Source organism: Oncorhynchus tshawytscha, linkage group LG28 (assembly GCF_018296145.1).
Source record: "Oncorhynchus tshawytscha isolate Ot180627B linkage group LG28, Otsh_v2.0, whole genome shotgun sequence".
NCBI lineage: Eukaryota > Metazoa > Chordata > Actinopteri > Salmoniformes > Salmonidae > Oncorhynchus > Oncorhynchus tshawytscha.
In genome coordinates, this window is record NC_056456.1 from 26681715 (window position 1) to 26699139 (window position 17425).

A 17425-nucleotide genomic window follows, 5' to 3' on the forward strand; every position below is an offset into this window, starting at 1 on the left:
GTGAGAGGTTTATTGGAGTGAGGTGGAGTGGGGGTTGAGGTGTTTGTTGGGGAGAGGTAGAGTGGGGGTGAGGGGTTTGTTGGAGTGAGGGTGAGGGTTTGTTGGAGTGAGTTGGGGTGAGTGGTTTGTTGTGGTGGAGTGTGGGTGAGGTGGTCGGGGTGCAGGGTTTTTTGGGGTGAGAGGTGTGTTGGGGTGAGGTGGTGGGTGTGAGGGGTTTGTAGGGGTGGAGTGGGGGTGAGCGGTTTGTTGGGGTGGAGTGGGGGTGAGTGGTTTGTTGTGGTGGAGTGGGTGGGCGTGAGCGGTTTGTGGGGGTGGAGTGGGGTGGGGGTGAGTGGTTTGTTGTGGGGGTGAGGTGGTAGGGGTGCAGGGTTTTTTGGGGTGAGAGGTGTGTTGGGGTGAGGTGGTGGGTGTGAGAGGTTTGTAGGGGTGAGGTGTTAGGGGTGAGGGTTTGTTGGGTGAGGTGGAGTGGGGGTGAGTGGTTTGTTGGGGTGGAGTGGGGGTGAGCAGTTTGTTGGGGTGGAGTGGGGCTGGGCGGTTTGTTGGGGTGGAGTGGCGGTGAGCGGTTTGTTGGTTGGGTGGAGTGGGGGTGAGCAGTTTGTTGGGGTGGAGTGGAGGTGAGCAGTTTGTTGGGGTGGAGTGGAGGTGAGCAGTTTGTTGGAGTGGCGTTGAGTAGTTTGTTGGGGTGAAGTGGGGTGAGCAGTTTGTTGGGGTGGAGTGGAGGTGAGCGGTTTGTTGGGTTGGAGTGGGGGTGAGCAGTTTGTTGGGCTGGAGTGGGGGGGTGAGCAGTTTTTGGGGTGGAGTGGGGGTGAGCGGTTTGTTGGGGTGGAGTGGAGTGGGGGTGAGTGGTTTGTTGGGGTGGAGTTTGGGTGGGGGTGAGCGGTTTGTTGGGGTGGAGTGGGTGGTGGTGAGCGGTTTGTTGGGGTGGAGTGGAGGGTGGGGGAGCGGTTTGTTGGGGTGGAGTGGAGTGGGGGTGAGCAGTTTGTTGGGCTGGAGTGGGGGTGAGCAGTTTGTTGGGGTGGAGTGGGGGTGAGCGGTTTGTTGGGGTGGAGTGGGGGTGGAGCAGTGAGCAGTTTGTTGGGGTGGAGTGGAGTGGCGGTGAGCGGTTTGTTGGAGTGGAGTGGGGGTGAGCGGTTTGTTGGGGTGGAGTGGAGTGGGGGTGAGTGGTTTGTTGGGGTGGAGTGGAGTGGGGGTGAGTGGTTTGTTGGGGTGGAGTGGAGTGGGGGTGAGGGGTTTGTTGGGGTGGAGTGGAGTGGTGGTGAGCGGTTTGTTGGGGTGGAGTGCAGTGGGGGTGAGCGGTTTGTTGGGGTGGAGTGGGGTGAGCGGTTTGTTGGGGTGGAGTGGGGGTGAGTGGTTTGTTGTGGTGGAGTGGAGTGGGGGTGAGCGGTTTGTTGGGGTGGAGTGGAGTGGGGGTGAGTGGTTTGTTGTGGTGGAGTGGAGTGGGGGTGAGTGGTTTGTTGTGGTGGAGTGGGGGTGAGGTGCTAGGGGCGCAGGATTTTTTGGGGGTGAGAGGTGTGTTGGGGTGAGGTGGTGGGTGTGAGGGGTTTGTAGGGGTGAGGTGTTAGGGGTGAGTGGTTTGTTGGAGTGAGGTGGAGTGGGGGTGAGTGGTTTGTTGGAGTGAGGTGGAGTGGGGGTGAGTGGTTTGTTGGGGTGAGGTGTGGAGTGAGGGTGAGAGGTTTATTGGAGTGAGGTGGAGTGGGGGGGGTTTTGTTGGAGTGAGGGTGAGGGGTTTGTTGGAGTGAGTGGGGGTGAGGGTTTGTTGGAGTGGAGTGGAGTGGGGGTGAGTGGTTTGTTGTGGTGGAGTGTGGGTGAGGTGGTCGGGCGCAGGGGTTTTTGTGGGGGTGAGAGGTGTGTTGTGGTGGGTGTGAGGGTTTGTTGGAGTGGGGGTGAGCGGTTTGTTGGGGTGGAGTGGGGGTGAGAGGTTTGTTGTGGTGGAGTGGAGTGGGGGTGAGCGGTTTGTTGGGGTGGAGTGGAGTGGGGGTGAGTGGTTTGTTGTGGGGGTGAGGTGGTAGGGGTGCAGGGTTTTTTGGGGTGAGAGTGTGTTGGGGTGAGGTGGTGGGTGTGAGGGGTTTGTGAGGTGAGGTGTTAGGGGTGAGGGTTTGTTGGAGTGAGTTGGAGTGGGGGTGAGTGGTTTGTTGGGGTGAGGTGGAGTGGGGGTGAGGGGTTTATTGGAGTGAGGTGGAGTGGGGGTGAGGTGTTTGTTGGGGAGAGGTAGAGTGGGGGTGAGGGGTTTGTTGGAGTCAGGGTGAGGGGTTTGTTGCAGTGAGTGGGGGTGAGGGGTTTGTTGGAGTGAGGGTGAGGTGGAGCGGGAGTGAGGGGTTTGTTGGAGTGAGGTGGAGTGGGGGTGAGGGGTTTGTCGGGCCACAAAGTCTCCAAAAACAACCCAGGGTGTTTGTGTCTGACTACAGCAGTCAGTAAATACCAGGCGCCCCCCAGTCAAAACACAGACAGAGCCAGCCAGTGGCACTGAAGGTGTGACCAATAGGAACAGGCTCAGTGGACACCTCAGTGATAATGGAGTAAATGGACTCAGGAACCCATGAACCCCTGCTAACAATGGTTTATATAAATCCAAGTGACAACATTGTAGTTATGGCAACATATTGCTTGTTTTCAGATCCTCAACTGCTGTATGATTAGTGTTTCAGACAAATACAGTGATTATGGTGATAAATAACAGCAGTAATAAATTTAATACAAACATAAAGCCACAAAACTACAGCCATGGACCCAAATATTATATACCAAAACAGGATAAAGACATGCAAAGTTTAACATACAATGCATATTTTTTTCCATCTTCTCATCAGGACCTGAGTGTTCTAGAAACTTCACCTCGTCTAAGGGCGTTATAAAGACACCAGGCTTCCCTGACAAGTACCCCAACAACCTGGACTGTACCTTCATGATCATCGCCCCCAAAATGTCAGAGATCGTGGTGGACTTTGACACGTTCGACATGGAGCCTGACACCACCCCTCCACCTGGGGCACTGTGTCGCTACGACTGGCTGGAGATCTGGGATGGGTTCCCTGCAGGTGAGAGAGTGAGAGTGTGACCCAACCAAATCATGAGAAAAGATCATTACTTGACACACTGGAAAGAATTAACAAAAAATCTGAGCAAACCAGACTGCTCTTTGTTCCTAAACAAAGAGTATACATACAGTGGCAGAATACGTGACCACTGTGACTGACTAAAACTGAAGGAAATCTTTGACTATGTACAGAGTCAGTCAGCATAGCCTTGCTATTGAGAAAGGCCGCTGTAGGCAGACCTGGCTCTCAAGAGAAGACAGGCTATGTGCACACTGCCCACAAAATGAAGTGGAAACTGAGCTGCACTTCCTAACCTCCTTTAAAATATATATATATATATATATTTCACCCTTATTTAACCAGGTAGGCTAGTTGAGAACAAGTTCTCATTTACAACTGTGATCTGGCCAAGACAAAGCATAGCAGTGCAACACAAACAACAACACAGAGTTACACATGGAATAAACAAACATACAGTCAATAACACAATAGAAAAGTCCATATACAGTGTGTGCAAATGTAGTAGGATAAGGGGGTTAAGGCAATAAATAGGCCATAGTGGTGAAATAATTACAATATTGCAATTAAACATCCTGCCAAATGTATGACCATATTAGAGACACATATTTCCCTCAGATTACATAGATACACAAAGAATTTGAAAACAAACCCAATTTTGATCAACTCCCATATCTATTGGGTGAAATTCCACAGTGTCATCACAGCAGCAAGATTTGTGACCTGTTGCCACAAGAAAAGGGCAACCAGTGTAAAATACAACCCATGTTTATGTTTATTTATTTTCACTTTTGTATTTGCACATAATATGACATTTGTAATGTCTTTATTCTTTTGGAATTTTTGTGAGTGTAATGTTTACTGTTAATTTGTATTGTTGATTTCACTTTTGTTTATTATCTAGTTCACTTGCTTTGGCAATGTTAACATATGTTTCCATGCCAATAAAGCCCTTACATTGAAATGGAATTGAATTGAGAGAGAAAGAGAGAGAGTTGTTTCACCAGCCAGCAGCGCTGTTGTTTTTCATCCACCAGGCCACACAGATTGATTTAGCCCAGCACATTAAGGAGACAGGCATAACCTACACTATTCATTGTCTACAATGATGTTGTTTCACTGACCGCGTTGCACAGTCTCCATTGTTGTGTGATTGGGTCTGAGGAGAATGGGAGGAAATGTACATTGACAAGCATCAGAGGAGTGCCTGGCTGGGCACATTGCTTTGTCTGGCTCCCTGAGACTTCTTCCTCGATACTAGGGCCTTGCCAGATTAGGGCTGCGTCTCCAATGGCACCTTGTTCACTATTTAGTACACTACTTTTGACCAGATCGCAATGGGCCCTGCTCAAAAGTAGTTCACTTAATAGGGAATGGGGTGCCATTTAGGAAACAGCCCTATAGAAACACACAAGGACCAAACAATCACACACCTCACAGCTGGGTTAGTGCTGTAAACATGCCAGGCCGGCCATGTCTCTCAATAGACCTGTGTGTTTTCTGTCCCCGGGTCTGCCAAAGCTTTGTGTTCGAGGTGTGTACATGCTTGACATCCCAGATGGTAGGCGACACAATGTATTTGAAATGGAAACAAAAAGGGAAAAGGAGAAGCATCAGACAATTCTTGACACATAATTGGAGATGAGAGATATTTCTTCTGTACCAGACCTGTTATATGTTGGCTGTGAACACGTGTTAATGATAAACACTGTGAACCTGCCATAGTCTCTGCTACCTGACATGTCACATCTGTTTTTGACACAAGGTGTAAAGTCACAAACGAGGTGAGACCTGAGGTCATCGGAAACTTCCAACCTGTTATCCTCTCATGGTTGTCACATGATCACGATAGAATGTTTTGTCAGATGACAGAGTGAAAGTTAGTGAAACATTTAATGGAGGGAAGTTCATTCTAGAATAGAGACTTTGTGCAGTAAATTAGGCTATTACTACAGATTATAAAGTGGTTGGTTCGAGCCCTGAATGCTGATTGGCTGACAGCCGTGGTATATCAGACCGTATTTTCAAGTTTTCTACTCCGCTAGCCAGCACCTCGCCCAAATAGGTGTGCGTTACTTTTTCTTCTATATCAGACCGTATACCACAAATATGAGAAAACATTTGTTTTTACTGCTCTAATTACATTGGTAACCAGTTTATAAAAGCAATAAGGCACCTTGCGGGTTTGTGGTATATGACTAATATACCACGGATAAGGGCTGTATCCATAAGAACAGCCCTTAGACATAGTATATTGGCCATATACCATACCCCCTCGTGCCTTACTGCTTAATTGTAGAAAAGCTGAATCAATCGCAACATGGGATATTGAAGGAAGTAATTGTGATGTTGTAGCTGTGATGGATTTACATTGCTCTCTCTCTTCATTTCTCTCTTTCTCTTTCTTTCTCTCTCCCCTCTCTTTCTCTCTCTCTTCATTTCTCTCTTTCTTTCTTTCTCTCTCCCCTCTCTCTTAATGTCTCTCTTTCTCTTTCTTTCTCTCTCCCCTCTCTCTCTCTCTTAATTTCTCTCTTTCTCTTTCTTTCTCTCTCCCCTCTCTCTCTCTTTCTCTCTCCCCTCTCTCTCTCTCTTCATTTCTCTCTTTCTTTCTTTCTCTCTTTCTCTCTCCCCTCTCTCTCTCTTAATTTCTCTCTTTCTCTTTCTTTCTCTCTCCCCTCTCTTTCTCTCTCTCTTCATTTCTCTATTTCTTTCTTTCTCTCTTTCTCTCTCCTCTCTCTTCATTTCTCTATTTCTTTCTTTCTCTCTTTCTCTCTCCTCTCTCTCCCCCTCTCTCTCTCTTTCTCTTTCTTTCTCTCTCCCCTCTCCCTCTCTCTTCATTTCTCTCTTTCTTTCTCTCCCCTCTCCCCTCTGTCTCCCCTTTCTCTCTCTCTCTTTCACCCCCTTTTCTCCTTCTCCCTATCCCAGTGGGACCCCACATTGGGCGGTACTGTGGTAACAGCAGTCCTGGCCGAGTCATCTCCTACACGGGGATCCTTTCTATGACCATCAACACAGACAACGCCATCGCCAGAGAGGGCTTCTCAGCCAACTACACTGTCAGAGAGAGGAACCTACGACAGGGACCAGAGGGTTAGTATGACCTACTGCCTTACGGCCCAGGGTCGTTCTAGCCCAGGGCGTTCGTAAATTCTCTCTGGCCATCTACTCCGATTTCAGAGCGCTCTCGTCTCAGCGTGCCAGAGCACAGAATAACTGACAAATTTATGAACGCTCAACACACATTGAATATGTCAGTAAATGTTGGCAAAAATCATAATTCAATTGTTGCCAGCAGCACAGTTACAGTCCCCAACTAGGTAACAGGAAAACAGCCTAACCCGCTCTGCTAGGGCGAGTAAAATGGTCTGAAATTAGCTAGCTAACTTTAGCCGGTTAGCTTGGTTGCTTGACTGCCGTTGTGAGGTCAGAACGCTAGGATCAACTCTACCCCTTGGCCAGAGCGTCCAGTGTGCGCTCTGAACGCTCCGAGAGTGAAACACTCTGAATTTTACTCATGGACAATCTGACTGAATTTACAAACGCCCAGAGCGCACTCTGAGCACACACTGAACTCTGGCACTCCAGATAGAATTTACGAACACACCCACAGTAGGAGGGATGGGGGCAGGGGGGACAATGTGTGTGTGACTTACTGGTGACATAAGGTCTGTTTAGATAACTCTCATACACACAGAGGAAGGATGGACTTACTCCCATCGCAGAGAATCCAAAACAGTCTCTGTTCTTTCTTCCATCTCTCTTCAGTGCTCTGCTAATTCTCTCATTTCTATTCATGCATTTCCTCCGCTTCCATTTGCTCAGAAGGCATTGACAGAACATGAAAATGTCCACATATCATTGCAATCCAAATGAAAGACCTTATCAGAGACTATTTCAACAGTTCATGCGATCAAAGTCACAGTATGGGGTGTTTCCGACTGTTATAGATAAGATAACGCCATCGGGGAAATAGGAGGAATACTGATTTCTGAGAATTTTACATTCCACCAACCTTCCTCCCACGAAATGGAAAAAAGTATCTGAAGTTTTCCCAAAACAGTTTTAAGAACATTTAGGCACACACATTTCTACTACCAAACAGACTGATAGGGAGCTAATGCTGTGGAAAAGGCAATGTGATTGGGTTCACCATGGAGCCTTCATTTCAATCTGTCACGCTTAGCTGGAGGCCTGGTGACAAGACCAGTCATCACTCTGCTCTGTGTGGGTCCACTGTGAAAACACACAGCTAGCCAGCCACGGAGGGTGTGTGTGTGTGTGTATTTATGTGTGTGTGTGTGTTTCTACAGCCATCTGGGATAATTAGAGATTTTTCTAACACCAGCACTGCTCTTAGCCATCCAGAGAAAGGCTATGTGGACAGATTTACAATCTGATGGGAGCCGTGTGAGTGTGCACACACAAACACAAACAAACAAACACTCGCACATACACACATTCCTTCAACCAGGGTCAGAGGGACAGGTCGCAAGGCCCTAAATCACTGTAGGAGTCTGGGGGAATTTCAATGTGGAGTCTGTGATGTTTTTGTACAACCTCCTGATGAGTTTTGGTCATCCAACATGAACATGAACACCAACCACTGGTATTTTACAGCAGTAAAGAGTAAATAGAAATGGGACCCAGTCCCCCTCTGCTTGGCACTCAGCATTAAGGAGATTGAATTGAGGTTAAGGGTGCATGCATCAGGGCAGTGAACCTAACCTGAACCTGTGTCTGGGGAAAGGGTCACCAAACAGACACTAACAAAGACAGGCATTCGATGTACTACTCCGGGGGTATTGAGAGTGAGGAATTTACAACCACGACTAATCAGAGGAATTTGGTACGCTCTAGCTTCTTACAAAACGTTCTGAATGGGTCATCTTTTAACATGTTGAGATACACAATGCTCTTCTTTTCTTCTGAGCATTTCACTGTAAGGTCTACCTGTTGTATTTGTATTTCGATTTTGAGCAAGTCACTTTTAGTTTCCAGTAAAACACAGTTAATATCACATTACACATGAATTGTCTTTGTGATTGAGACCTCTATGAGTCACACTAATACAGAGAGTCTCTTTAGACCAGTGGTATTGTAACGATTGTCGCATGAAGGAGTGGACCAAAACGCAGCGTGGTAAGTGTTCATGACAAATTTAATACTCAAAACACTCAAACAAAATAACAGAAAGGGAAAACCGAAACAGTCCTGTCAGGTGCAGACACTAAACAGAAAACTACCCACAAAACCCAAACGAAAAAGGACAACATATATATGATCCCCAATCAGAGACAACGATAGACAGCTGCCTCTAATTGGGAACCACACCAACATAGAAATAAAGAAACTAGAATGTCCACCCTAGTCACACCCTGGCCTAACCAAAATAGAGAATAAAAACCTCTCTATGGCCAGGGCGTGACAGGTATTCAAAATGAGTAAAAAAAAATTAAGAGTACAGATTATTGTATGGGACAATATACAAATGTTTTTGAGAAAGATAATTAGACAAATACTATTTTATTGAGTAAATGTATTTATTGGTTTCTTTCATTTTAATAAGAGATGAAAATGCAATGAATTGAAGGTTATTTGTTGATGTAGATTTGAGGTTAGGAGAAATTATTTTGGGAAAAAATGGGGTCCCCTGAAATTCTGCCTGAAAAAAATGGTGTCCCTGCTGAAAAAAATTGAACACTGCTTTAGACAAACACGACAGGACAGTGGAGGGAGTCTCATAGCCCTCACCCTAACCCTGACACTAAACCTAACTCTAACCATAACCCCAGCACGTTGTTGTGTAACAACAGAGTTGCAGTTGATCATTTGTTGAAAATTGAATCGCTATTATGTTGATCATCTCTAGGGGAATGTCCAAATAAAGTGTAACTCATGTTGTATTTCTCCTCTGACAGAATTGACCTGTCTGGAGGGCCTGGGGATGGAGTCAGGAGAGATCACCTCAGATCAGATCACTGCCTCCTCTCAGTACAACCCCAACTGGTCCCCAGAACGCTCCAGACTCAACTACAAAGAGAACGGATGGACCCCCTCAGAAGACTCTGCTAGAGAGTGGATACAGGTATGAGAGAGAGACAGCCCTGGGGAAGCTGGGTTACATGTGTGGTGTCTGAGTCCCAAACGGAACCCTGTTCCCTTTTTACCCCTATGGGCACTGTTCCCTACATAGAGGAATAGGGTTCTGTGTGTCTGTCACTGACATTACTTATCCTATTGGTGCCTATAAAACATTATGGCTGCATAGTAAGCACTGGATTGAGCAAGAGTTGGGTATTCAAACTCTTTGGGACTGTGTGTTTAGTCCTTTACAGCTCCCTGTTCAGCTACTGTCATGTGAAGTGAGTGTGTGTGTACTGTATGTGATTGTAGGTGTGCATGCGTGAGTATGATTGTGTGCGTGTGTGTGTATACACTAGTGTGTGTGTGTGTCTGTGCAAATTTGATTGTGTGTGTGCGTGTGTGTGTGAGAGAGAGAGAGAGATTGTAGTAGCACAGGTCATGAGGGTGTTTGTGAATGACGCCAGACCTACAAAAGCCAAAAAAGAAACAACACCAAGTCACAAACAACACCGATTATGATTGAGAGGCCAGACTGACTGGACTAGTTGGTGTTTGGGTTGATTAAGCTCCTACCTATGCACGCTGTAAACAAACTGTCCAACAGGGACATGGCTTCTAGAATCTAGATTTTGTATCTGCAACAACCTCAGGGGGAGGCCTCTTGTGGTAAATGCAGATTGTTATATGAGGCCGTTATGTAACACGACACACACACACCAAACACTATGAACTGAACAGGAACATGTCAATCAAGATTTCACTAGTTTCGCGAAACAGAACAGAATTCCAGGAATAATGCAGGGATTATAATGTATTTTAATACAACCAAATGCAATAGCTGCTTTTAAGGAACTGATAGGAAAACACACAGCATGTATCAAATGGGACATCCTCCATAGTTTGACCCCATTGCATGATAATTCTGTTGTTCTTTGAATCGTGGGATGTCGTTACATTACCACAGAATAGTGCAGTAACATACACTACATGACCAAAAGTATGTGAACGCCTGCTCATCGAACATCTTATACCAAAATAATGGCCATTAATATGGAGTTGGTCCCTCATTTGCTGCTATAACAGCTTCCACTCTTCTGGGAAGGTGTTCCACTAGATGTTGGAAATTTGCTGCGGGAACTTGCTTCCACTCAGCGACAAGATTAGGCCTGGCTCACAGTCAGCGTCCAATTCATCCCAAAGGTGTTCGATGGGGTTGAGGTCAGGGCTCTGTGCAGGCCAGTCAAGTTCTTACACACTGATCTCGACAAACCATTTATTTATGGACCTTGCTTTGTGCACAGGGGCATTGTCATGCTGAAACAGGAAATGGCCCCAAACTGTTGCCACAAAGATGGAAGCACAGAATCATCTAGAATGTCGTTGTATGCTGTAGTGTTAAGATTTCCCTTCACTGGAACTAAGGGGCCTAGTCCGAACCATGAAAAACAGTCCCAGACCATTATTCTGCCTCCACCCAACTTTACAGTTGCCACTATGCATTCGGGCAGGTAGTGTTCTCCTGACATCCACCAAAAACCCAGATTTGTCCATGGGACTGCCAGATGATGAAGCATGATTCATCACTCCAGAGAATATGTTTCCACTGCTCCAGAGTCCAATGGCAGCGAGCTTTACACCACTCGAGCCGACACTTGACATTGGAAACCCATTTCATGCAGCTCCTGATGAACAGTTCTTGTGCTGACATTGCTTCCAGAGGCAGTTTGGAACTCAGTAGTGAGTGTTGCGTCCAAGAACAGGCGGTGGTCCCGTTCGGTGAGCTTATTGGGCCTACCACTTTTCAGCTGAGCCTATTCAGCTGAGCCGTGCTCCTAGACGTTTCCACTTCACAATAACAGCACTTAAAGTTGACCGGTGCAGCTCTAGCAGGGCAGAAATTTGACGAATTGTCTTGTTGGAAAGGTGGCATTCTATGACGGTGCCACGTTGAAAGTCACTGAGCTCTTCAGTAAGGTCATTCTACTACCAATGTCTGTCTATGGAGATTGCATGGCAGTGTGCTCAAATTTCATACACCTGTCAGCAACAGGTGGGGCTGAAATAACCGAATCCACAAATTTGAAGGGGTGTCCACAAATCTGAAGGGGTGTATATATAGCGTAGTCTGAAGGCACTCCCTCTTTCTTTTCTGGGAGAGGAAGAAATAGCCCCCCGTGGATTTGTGTGGACTGTGTGAACGACAGAGTACCCCTTGGAACTGGGCTGTTGTGTTCCTTACTGTAGCCTATCCTGGTAAAATCCCTAGAGTTTCTATATATTCCCCTCCGCCTTCTATAAATGAATGGCAACCTACTTATAGCACACAAGCTCCGCTGTTAGACTCTTTGAGCCACTTGGACATTTGATACACATACTTGTTATCTCTTTGAGAATCATAATCATGCACAGCATTGTATACAAAGTGCCCATCAACAAATATGTACAAATTGAAAAATGCTGAGAATGTTTGCCAAAAGGTGGACAGACAAGCAGCTTGAGTACAAACTAGAGGGGTTTTGGACAATGTCCTGGACTGTCCTGGCAGGAAATACCTTGTTTCTCAGCTTCAGTCTCAGTCTCAGCTTGATCTCGCAAACGAACCAGAGCCCTTTATCGCAATAGATGGCTCTGAATCGAACACTCTGTCCAGCGCCTCCTATTCTATCTGACATGAGCTCCACAGTGGCCGGCCAAGCATATTGGCCAGACTTCCTCTATGAAAAGACTGATGCTAATTACTCTCCCATATTCCTAATTACTCTACACTTGGCAGTGCTAACACTCTGCGGTTGAAAATTAAACCCTCCGCTCAGGCCTTTAATGGAGAAAACAATAAGAGGCAGACACAGCTGCATTCATCAGCCGGACCTTCACTAAATGAGATTCAACAAAAACATTGGCACATCCTTCAAAACAGGATATTGGTGTTTTTATGGCGAGGAGAGGAAGAGCTTGTAATCAGCACTAGGCCACTGTGACTGACTGCTGTGACCCACTTTTTCAGACCTCTCCGTGTTTTCTCAAGAAAGTGCTGTGCTATAATATTGGGTTTAGACTGCTTAAGATCAGGACAGGAAAAGGGGTTCCGACCACATGGAGGATTGTCAGCGAGGATAAATACTGCTCCAGATTGCTTCCAGAGGCAGTTTGGAACTCAGTAGTGAGTGTTGCATCCAAGAACAGGCGGTGGTTCCGTTCGGTGAGCTTATTGGGCCTACCACTAAACAAGATTCTCTAAAGTGACAGGGTCAATCATGGTCAGGTCAGTTGAGATGTGAGCTGTCGGTTTTGGCCATGTTAACATATTCTACATGGACCAGCTTTAAATGCATTGTAAAGAGCTTATTACACATCTCTTCTGTTCAGTTTTGCACTAACAATGCAATTTTGTTAACGACTGCATAGCACAGAATGCTTCCATTCTTCTACCATGACATCCAAAATTCCAAAATAAAACTCACGCCCTGCCTAAGTATAATACATTTTAGTGTATGATTCTGACATGTGCACATCGACACTGGATCACATGCGACCTAACTAAGTATTGCATTCTTCACTTCCTCTTAGGATGATGGGAGCTCCTCCAACAGTCTCTGAGGACTGGTTGTTTTCACTTTTCCTCTCTGTCCTGGAACAACATGTTCACTCATAGCACCGCCATGTCCAAATGTGTTCTCCAGATGTACAGCCCTTTCCTGGTTCCCTACATCACAGACCCATGACAAACGTTTCTCCTCAAGCAGTATACCTCTATAAATGCTTTGTCTTCGTTGAGGAAGGAAACCTTTCCTGCATGAGGATACTTCACAGGGTTCAATTACATGTCAATCTCACTACAATTCAACTCTTATGTACAACAATAACGGCCATGTTGGGGATTAATTACACACATTGATGGGTTGGTAGTTTCATTCATACCTGTGGCATCCGGGGGAAACTGGTTAAAAGCCAAGATGAGGCAATGAATCAGCATAATACCTATATGGTCAAAGATTCAAAACAAAGGAGTCGAAGCACCAATTCCTGTCCTCCACCATCCAGGCCACATTAAAATGACAACATGGTGAAGAATTGTATCCTGGATATAGTATCAATAATATATAAACTGTCGACACATGAATAATATAATTTTATGTAGCGAAGGCATGCATGCATGAATTAGGTAACTCATTATATTCAGCTGAAGTAAGAAGAATGGAGCATTACTCTGTGTTCCAAATGGGACTGTATTTCCTACATAGTGCACTCCTTTTGTACTTTTGACCAGAGCCCTAGTCAAACGTAGTGCACTATAGGGAATAGGGTGCCATTGGGGACTTAGCCTCTGGCTAGCTGCACCATGCTGCGGAGTGGGACACTTACTGTAGCATACTTCATCATAACAAAATGGAAAATGATGTACCTAGAAAACACCTCATAATTCAAACCCCCTAAAAGAAGAAGGCATGGAGTTGCACTGTTTTTTGTCTATAAATCAATATTACCTCAAAGACACTCTATCGGTTCTTTTGGAGGATACTCTTGAAAGAAAATGCTTTCATTTGACAAAGCAAAAAAGCATGCCACTGACTCAAGACAAATGTACAGAAACAAACGCATCTACACTATTATCACATAGCAACCAACCACACTGTGCCCCAGCTACTTTAAAGCACATCAATATTGAATACATGAAGCCAACAGCAGCAGTGTAGCCAGCAGGCAGCCCTGCCCTCCATGCCCCTGTGCCCTTGAGAGACCAGGGTTGAGCCCCATATTCCATATATTGACCACTACCTTATAGGCCCTGGTCAAAAGTTGTGCACTATAGGGAATAGGGTGCCATTTGGGATGCAGCCTTAGAGAGACCAGCAGCTCAGGAATTCCCCAGACAGACAATTGAATTCCCCAGGCAGTGGAGCTGACTTCCTGTGGATCTGCCCCTGCTCCCAGAGGAAGGGCCAACGCTCCTGTACTCACCGGCAGGGGTATTGTGTGCCTTCCGACTGGTTTCATCCTGTCCGCCACAATTGTACTAGCAGGCCCCGCCCTGCTCAGAATGCAAGCCTAGCCTCTCTGTTTATTCAGTCAGAGTGTCTTAACATGATCAACACTTACAACCCATATCTTAACTGACCGTGAGTGGCTCTGTCACTTTAGGGACAAACACTAGCGGCCCGGACAGGTAGCTCAAAGTGGCTTCTGTCAGCTCTTTTCTAACACAGTTAGTAGGCCTGTATTGCATGTTTGCAATTTTCTTCTTATATTCCCTGTACAGGCCTTTCATTTCTTTATATCTGATTGGCCTAATAATGCATGAGCTAACAGGGTTCTAGCTAACTGGATGTTCTTGCCTAATTTGTGTTGCCAGGTGGACCTGGGATTCCTCCGTTTTGTTTCAGCTGTGGGAACACAGGGAGCAATCTCCAAGGAGACGAAGAAGGAGTACTTTGTCCACTCCTACAAAGTGGACGTGAGCTCCAATGGAGAGGACTGGGTCACAATAAAGGAGGGATCCAAGCAGATGGTAAGACTGACTGATAAGATATAAGTTAAGCCTTTTTATATCAGCAGTTGTCACAAAGACCTTTAAAGTAACCTGCCGTGAACTCAAAGAGCAACCAAAGCAGAAGCGAGAGCACAGTGGTCAGGAAAAATGCCCTAGAAGGGTGTAACCCAGAGAGGTTGCAGAATAGTGATACATTGTAACTAATAGAAAGAATGAGTTCAGTCTGAACATCAAGACCACACATTTCACAATACACATTTCACAATACTTTAGGCAAGAGTTCCTGTACTCTGGACAAATAATGCCAGACATTTTTTTTGCCATATTTTACACAACTGTTTCAGACAATTCTATTAAACAAAAGTGACTATATTGTCTATTATTCTGGAATAAAGCAGAATATATGTTTCTGTTGGACAATAAAGTCATCTTGTTCTTGTTTTCTTCTCCTTCTCCAGATTTTCCAGGGGAACCACAATCCTACAGAGGAAAAAAGGTCGTTCCTACCGAAGCAGACTCTAGCCCGTTATGTCCGCATCAGACCCATGTCTTGGGAGATAGGCATCTGCATGCGCTTCGAGGTGTACGGCTGCAAGACATCAGGTACACACACAGCTTTAGACATCAGGTACACACACACAGCTGTAGACATCAGGTACACACACACAGCTGTAGACATCAGGTACACACACACACACACACACAGCTTTAGACATCAGGTACACACACACACACACACACAGCTGTAGACATCAGGTACACACACACACACAGCTTTAGACATCAGGTACACACACACACACAGCTTTAGACATCAGGTACACACACACACAGCTGTAGACATCAGGTACACACACACACACACAGCTTTAGACATCAGGTACACACACACACACACACACAGCTTTAGACATCAGGTACACACACACAGCTGTAGACATCAGGTACACACACACACACACAGCTTTAGACATCAGGTACACACACACACAGCTTTAGACATCAGGTACACACACAGCTTTAGACATCAGGTACACACACACACACAGCTTTAGACATCAGGTACACACACAGCTTTAGACATCAGGTACACACACACACACAGCTTTAGACATCAGGTACACACACACACAGCTGTAGACATCAGGTACACACACACACACAGCTTTAGACATCAGGTACACACACACACACACAAACAGCTTTAGACATCAGGTACACACACACACAGCTGTAGACATCAGGTACACACACACACACAGCTTTAGACATCAGGTACACACACACAGCTTTAGACATCAGGTACACACACACACAGCTTTAGACATCAGGTACACACACACACACAGCTTTAGACATCAGGTACACACACACAGCTTTAGACATCAGCTACACACACACACACACACAGCTTTAGACATTGGGTACACACACACACAGCTGCAAGACATCAGGTACACACACACACAGCTGTAGACATCAGTTACACACACACACAGCTGTAGACATCAGGTACACACACACACAGCTGTAGACATCAGGTACACACACACAGCTGTAGACATCAGTTACACACACACACAGCTGCAAGACATCAGGTACACACACACACAGCTGTAGACATCAGGGACACACACACAAAGCTTTAGACATCAGGTACACACACACACAGCTGTAGACATCAGGTACACACACACACAGCTGTAGACATCAGGGCAGACATCACCAGGCAGCTCTCAAACAAACACACAAATGCACATATGCGCACACACACACACACACACACACACAATTGCATAAGCATATTTTGGCTCTTCCCCTAACTTCTAATATATACCATATACTGTTACCGGGTTCCCTAGTAAGTGCGCTAAGAAATCTAATGAGTTCTGTTCTTGGTTGTAAAGAAGAAGAATCACTGCCTCCTAAGCCGGTTGAGGGTCATGCTTGGTTGTTATTGTAAAAGTGCAATGGAAAAAGGCAAAAAGGCAAGTTGAGTCATCGTACATACAGTATTTACGATGTTACAAAGCACAGCACATGGTTCATTCCAGAGATCCATATCCTCCCTTATTTCTCTCAGCAGGAGAACATCATGGTATTATACTCTTTCTCACTGCAGGGCTAGTGTGGTGTGTGTGTGTGTGTTTGTTTTACTGTGCAAGGCCCAGGTGATTAAGAGGTTAGAATGACACAGGGAGGAAGTAGACAGTCTGTCTCTGTGTCCACTTATATTTCATGCAGTATACCCATGTACACACACACACATAGAGGGAGTTCCCACAAAGAGCAGTGGTAAAAACAAATCACACAAGAACTCACATAGACCTCAACACTGAATGACTGGGAACTAGGGGGAGTTGATCTCCACAGGGAAAGCTGTTACATACTGTCTCACTCAGACTCAGGATGTGTCTGAAATGGTATCCTATTACCTTATAGAGCCCATGAGGACACAGCAGCTTCACCCTGCCCCCTCTCTCTCGCTCTCTATTTCACAGACTACCCTTGCTCCGGCATGCTGGGGATGGTCTCAGGTCAAATCTCAGACGCCCAGATCAGCGCGTCATCGCACGCAGAGCGCGGCTGGGTACCAGAGAACGCCAGGTTGCTGACAGGGAGGTCGGGCTGGACCCAGCAACAGACCAGACATCCCTTCCGGAATGAGTGGCTGCAGATGGACCTGGGCCAGGACAAGCTGGTCAGCGGCCTGCTCATCCAAGGAGGACGTCACAGGTAGGTAATATGGAGGTTAGATAGGCGGGTCAGCAACCGGAGGGTTCGAGCCAGTGTGTGTTTG

General features: G+C 46.1%; 1 protein-coding gene across 1 annotated transcript in view; it reads left to right on the forward strand.

Annotated features, from left to right (window-relative positions):
• The window catches only part of LOC112226999 (neuropilin-1a), a 70579-nt gene that overhangs the window by 32201 nt on the left and 20953 nt on the right, over positions 1 to 17425 (forward strand). The window contains exons 4-9 of the mRNA XM_024391765.2: positions 2808 to 3035; positions 5979 to 6143; positions 8972 to 9138; positions 14488 to 14643; positions 15084 to 15228; positions 17127 to 17361. Of these exons, the coding sequence (XP_024247533.1) occupies positions 2808 to 3035; positions 5979 to 6143; positions 8972 to 9138; positions 14488 to 14643; positions 15084 to 15228; positions 17127 to 17361 (1096 nt within the window). The remainder of the gene's footprint in view (positions 1 to 2807; positions 3036 to 5978; positions 6144 to 8971; positions 9139 to 14487; positions 14644 to 15083; positions 15229 to 17126; positions 17362 to 17425) is intronic.